General features: G+C 41.5%; 1 protein-coding gene across 1 annotated transcript in view; it reads left to right on the top strand.

Moving 5' to 3' along the window:
- Positions 1–5,725, top strand: part of LOC110165968 (A disintegrin and metalloproteinase with thrombospondin motifs 3) — a 287,972-nt gene extending 282,247 nt beyond the window's left edge. Inside the window, exon 24 of the mRNA XM_055149924.1 lies at positions 5,445–5,725. Within this exon, the coding sequence (XP_055005899.1) occupies positions 5,445–5,725 (281 nt within the window). The remainder of the gene's footprint in view (positions 1–5,444) is intronic.
- Positions 5,726–6,182: the final 457 nt, after the last annotated feature.

Raw genomic sequence — 6,182 nt, 5'->3', positions numbered from 1 at the left:
TCCTGGTTCAGTCTTGGTTTTTGTCCTGGTTTAGTTTTGGTTTAGTCTTGGGTTAGTCTTGGTTTAGTCCTGGTTTAGTTTTAGTTTAGTCTTGGGTTAGTCTTGGTTTAATGCTGGTTCAGTTTTGGTTTTAGTCTTGGTTTAGTCCTGGTTTAGATCTGGTTTCGTCCTAACCTTAATCAGATCTGAGTTAGACCTGTTTCAGATTATACCTAGTCCCATGTTAAACCTGGTTTAGTCTTTGTTTAGTCTTGGTTCAGTCCTGCTTTAGCCCTGGTTTAGTTTTAGTTTAGTCTTTTGTTAGTCTTGGTTTAGTCCTGGTTTAGTCCTTTCTTAGTTTTAGTTTAGTCTTGGTTTAGTCCTTTTTTAGGCTTAGTTTAGTCTTGGATTTTTTCTGGTTTAGTTTCAATTTAGTCCTGAGTTAGTCTTGGTTTTAGTCCTGGTTTAGTCCTAGTTTAGGTCTAGTTTTAATCCTGGTTCAGTCTTGGTTTCAACCTTGGTTTAGTCCTGTTTTAGTTTTGGTTTAAATCTGGTTTAGTTTTGGTTTAGATTTGGTTTAGTCTTGGGTTAGTCTTGGTTTAGTTCTGGTTCAGTCCTGGTTTAGTCTTGGGTTAGTCTTGGGTTAGTCTTGGTTTAGTCCTGCTTTAGCCTTCGGTTAGTCTTGGTTTAGTTCTGGTTTAGTTCTAGTTTAGTCCTGGTTTAGTTTTAGTCTTGGTTTAGTTCTGGTTTAGTCTTGGTTTAGTTCTGGTTTAGTCCTGGTTTAGTCTTGGTTTAGTCTTGGGTTAGTCTTGGTTTAGTTCTGGTTTAGTCCTGGTTTAGTCTTGGGTTAGTCCTGCTTTAGCCTTCGGTTAGTCTTGGTTTAGTTCTGGTTTAGTTCTGGTTTAGTCCTGGTTTAGTCTTGGTTTAGTTCTGGTTTAGTCTTGGTTTAGTCCTGGTTTAGTCTTGGTTTAGTCTTGGGTTAGTCTTTGTTTTAGTCCTGGTTTAGTCAGAGTTTAGTCTTGGTTTAGTCTTGGTTTAGTTCTGGTTTAGTCTTGGTTTAGTCTTGGGTTAGACTTGGTTTAGTTTAGTTCTGGTTTAGTTCTGGTTTAGTCCTGGTTTAGTCTTGGTTTAGTCTTAGTTTAGTCTTGGTCCAGTCCTGGTTTAGTCCTGATTCAGATCTCTCTTGATGGTCACCCCCATGTGTAATCCACAGAAAGTTAAAGCTCTAGTGCGGAACATTCTCCTATATTTTAAGACATTTTCAGCACCAAGAAAAAAAACCCAGAATTACATCAGAGCATCAGTTTATTGTCTGGATGAAACGTCACCGCGTACGACTCGAACAAGTGGACGAGGTTCACGAACGCAGAAAAAACTCCACATTATATCAGACGTGTCCTTATCGCCGTGGTTACATCATCTCCTCATAATGTTACACAACGCATCAGGAGAGTTTAACCTCCTGTTTGTACGACACTTATCTCCTCACACTGTCAGCACGACACACACACACACACACACACACACACACACACACACACACACACACACACGACACACACACACACACACACACACACACACACACACACACACACACACACACACACACACACACACACACACACACACACACACACACACACACACACACACACACACACACACACACACACACACACACACACACACACACACACACACACACACACACACACACACACACACACACACACACACACACACACACACACACACACACACACACATACACACACACACACACACACACACACACACACACACACACACACACACACACACATAAGCCCTTCGTTATTAAACAGTCTATGGAAGCAGAATTTTTCAAAAACCAGGTCTAAAACAGGAATAAACGAGATCTAAACCAAGACTAAAACAGGACTAAACCAGATCTAAACCAGAACTAAAACAGGACTAAACCAGGACTAAAACAGGACTAAAACAGGACTAACCCAGGACTAAAACAGGTCTAAACCGGGACTAAAACAAGACTAAAACAGGACTAAACCAGGACTGAACCAAGACTAAAGGACTAAAACAGGACTAAACCAGGACTAAAACAAGACTAAACCAGGACTAAAACAGGACTGAAACAGGACTAAAACAGGACTAAACTAAGACTAAACCAGGACTAAACCAGGACTAAACAGGACTAAACCAAGACTAAACCAGGACTAAAACAAGACTAAAACAGGACTGAAACAGGACTAAAACAGGACTAAACTAAGACTAAACCAGGACTAAAACAGGACTAAAACAGGTCTAAACCAGGTCTGAACCAGGACTGAACCAGGACTAAAACAGGACTAAACCAGGACTAAAACAGGACTAAAACAGGTCTAAACCAAGACTAAACCAGGTCTAAAAACTAAACCAGGACTAAACCAGGAAAACAGGACTAAAACCAGGACTAAACCAGGACTAAAACCAGGACTAAAGACTAAACCAGGACTAAACCAGGACTAAAACAGGACTAAACCAGGACTAAACCAGGACTAAAACCAGGACTAAACCAGGACTAAACCAGGTCTAAACTAGGACTAAACCAGGACTAAAACAGGACTAAAACAGGTCTAAAACCAGGACTAAACCAGGACTAAAACAGGACTAAACCAGGACTAAACCAGGACTAAAACAGGACTAAACCAGGACTAAACCAGGTCTAAACCAGGACTAAACCAGGACTAAAAGAGGACTAAACCAGGACTAAACCAGAACTAAACCAGGTCTAAACCAGGACTAAACCAGGTCTAAACCAGGTCTAAACCAGGACTAAAACAGGACTAAAACAGGTCTAAACCAGGACTAAAACAGGACTTTCTTTCCAGCGACTAGGTCAGGAATCAGAATACACTAGACAACTCACCAAAACCCCAGAAGTGCAAGTTCAGGCACCAGCCAATCAGTGAAGAGTGAAAGATCGAGGATTTAAAGCCGGAACAAAGAGAATGTTTGGTGAATTTTATCAAGGGGGAAAGACGTTATTGTCCTTCTTCCTACGGGATTTGGGAAAAGCTTAATACACCTGTTAGTGGAACATTACATATCAACGATTGGTTAAATAAAAAAAGTTCCCGCCTACAGTCGAGTGAACGAATCCTAACGCTGTGAGGTCAGACGGTTTCTACGAAGTGAAACCTGCCGATGAATCAGACTACTTAAACTTCTTCTATTTAGCATTAATTCAGTTGTGTTTTATTATACCAATAACATTAAAATCATGCATTCTTACTGTCGGTTGGTGCTCCTCTCCACAGATCTGACCTATAACTAACTACAGGACACGTTTTCGGTAAAGCAAGATGATGAATTTTCACGGACACAAGCAGGAAAAGTTACATAGTGCAGCTTTAATTTAAACAAAATACAAAGAAATCAGCTCGAACTGCGGTAAAAAAAAAGCTGTGAATGAAAACAAAGTGGTGAAAGTCGTGTTCTTTTATTCACAGATGGCGTTTGTTGAGGTTCATATTTTTATTATGAAAACATGTGATTCATAAAGCAAATAAAATACTCCCCTCGCCGCAAAATGTGAGACTGGTTTGTGAATTAACCATAAAATTGCATGTACGAGTAAAGAAGCAAAAGTGCAACGTGGAACTAAACTCTACGTGTTTTTGTTTTGTTTTTTACAGCATTTTCTACTGTTCCTTGTCTTTTTTAATTTTTATTGATTTATTTATTTTACTTTTTTTTTTTTTTTTGTGGTAATTTTAGTGTCAACTGTGCATATTTGCAGCTTTGTGTTAAAAACATTTAAAACTGTTTCAAGTACTATGTGATATTACACAGAACTGCACTGTTAAAAACATGTGGACGAGTTTATGTTTTTAAACACACAAAAAGGAGCTGCACTGCTAAACCGGGACTAAACCAGGACTAAACCAGGTCTAAACCAGGACTAAACCTGGACTAAACCTGGACTAAACAGGACTAAACCAGGTCTAAACCAGGACTAAACCTGGACTAAACCAGGTCTAAACCAGGACTACACCAGGAGGTCTAAACCAGGACTAAACCAGGTCTAAACCAGGACTAAACCTGGACTAAACCAGGTCTAAACCAGGACTACACCAACACTAAACCAGGTCTAAACCAGGACTAAACCTGGACTAAACCAGGTCTAAACCAGGACTACACCAGGTCTAAACCAGGACTAAACCAACACTAAACCAGGTCTAAACCAGGTCTAAATCAGGACTAAACCAACACTAAACCAACACTAAACCAGGTCTAAACCAGGACTGCACCAGGACTGAACTAGGACTAAACCAGGAGGTCTAAACCAGGGCTGAACCAGGACTAAATCAGGACTGAACTAAGACGAAACCAGGTCTAAACCAGGACTAAACCGGACTCTGTCCTGGTCTCACTCCCGGTTTTAGTCCTGGTCTGGACCCGTTCTGGTCCCCGTCTGAATTCTGGTCTGGTCCCGGTCTCAGTCCTGATCACCCGACAGTCTACACGGGCGCACCTCTGGGCCCGTCCCAAATCTCAGTCCTGGTTCAGTCCTGTTTTAGTCCTGGTTTAGTTCTGGTTTAGTTCTGGTTCTGTCCTGGTTTAGTCCTGGTTCAGTCCTGTTTTAGTCCTGGTTTAGTCCTGGTTTAGTTCTGGTTCAGTCCTGGTTTAGTCCTGGTTTAGTCCTGGTTCAGTCCTGTTTTAGTCCTGGTTTAGTCCTGGTTTAGTTCTGGTTCAGTCCTGGTTTAGTCCTGGTTTAGTCCTGGTTCAGTCCTGGTTTAGTCCTGGTTCAGTCCTGGTTAGTCCTGGTTTAGTCCTGGTTTAGTCCTGGTTTTAGTCCTAGTCCTGGTTTAGTCCTGGTTCAGTCCTGTTTAGTCCTGGTTAGTCCTGGTTTAGTCCTGGTTTAGTCCTGGTTTAGTCCTGTTTAGTCCTGGTTCAGTCCTGGTTTAGTCCTGGTTTAGTCCTGGTTTAGTTTTCTGGTTCAGTCCTGGTTTAGTCCTGGTTTAGTCCTGGGTTTCAGTCCTGTTTAGTCCTGGTTAGTTCTGGTTCAGTCCTGTTTTAGTCCTGGTTTAGTCCTGGTTTTAGTCCTGGTTCAGTCCTAGTTTTAGTCCTGGTTTAGTCCTGGTTAGTTCCTGGTTTAGTCCTGGTTTAGTCCTGGTTCAGTCCTGGTTTAGTCCTGGTTTAGTCCTGGTTTAGTCCTGTTTTAGTCCTGGTTTAGTCCTGGTTCAGTCTGGTTCACGGAAACGGGAAACAGACTTTATCTGTTTTTTCCATTTTTCATTTAAACACAAAATCAAAAACTGCCAAAAAATCAAATTGTTATTCGTTTTTTCATTTTGGTTTTGGAGACGAATAATGAAGAAAATTGTTGTTTTTTTCGTGTTCTTATTTTTGGTTTTATTTAAAAAAAACGATGAACAAACAATACACGAATTTTCTAATCTTATATTTTCCTTTTTTTGTAGAAAAACTGTGTGAAAAAGACACTTCAATCTTCTGCCAGATGGACGTCCTCACGCGCTACTGCTCCATTCCCGGATACAACAAACTCTGCTGCCAGTCCTGCGGAAAACTGGATCAAGAACCCGACCCGCAAATCCTCCAGCCTTCCAGACCCCCGCAGGTCACCACCCTCATCCCGGAAACATCGCCCCGGACCCCCCTCCCGGACCAGGACCGGGACCGGGACCGGGACCAGGACCAGGACCAGGACCCTGTACTACCTCCACGACCAGACACAGACTGACGGAGCCCGAGTCCAACGTAAAGACTCTACCACCTCAAAAAGGGACGATTTTTATTTTCAGATAGGCCTTTCACACCAAGAGACTACACGGTGCAATACGGTGCTAGTAGTAGTAGTAGTAGTAGTAGTCGTAGTAGTAGCAGTAGAAGTAGTAGTAGTGGACAGATACTTTACGGATCCCAAAGGAAATCCATTTTTCGGCAGCGACAATGAAGCTTAACAACAATAATACAGCAGTAATTCATCATTTTTCCAGTAGTAGTAGGAGTAGTCATAGTAGTAGTGGTAGTAGTAGTAGTAGTAGTAGTCATAGTAGTAGCAGTACAAGTTGTAGTAGTAGATAAATACTTTACTGATCCGAAGGAAATCCATTTTTCGACAGCAACAATGAAGCATAACAACAATAATACAGCAGTAATTCAGAATTTTTTCCAGTAGTAGTAGTAGTAGTAGTTGT

Source organism: Boleophthalmus pectinirostris, unplaced genomic scaffold (genome assembly GCF_026225935.1).
Source record: "Boleophthalmus pectinirostris isolate CB_2022bp ecotype Guang Dong unplaced genomic scaffold, ASM2622593v1 HiC_scaffold_14, whole genome shotgun sequence".
Lineage (NCBI taxonomy): Eukaryota > Metazoa > Chordata > Actinopteri > Gobiiformes > Gobiidae > Boleophthalmus > Boleophthalmus pectinirostris.
Note: the sequence above shows the minus strand (reverse complement) of the source record. Positions and strands in the feature narration are given on the sequence as shown.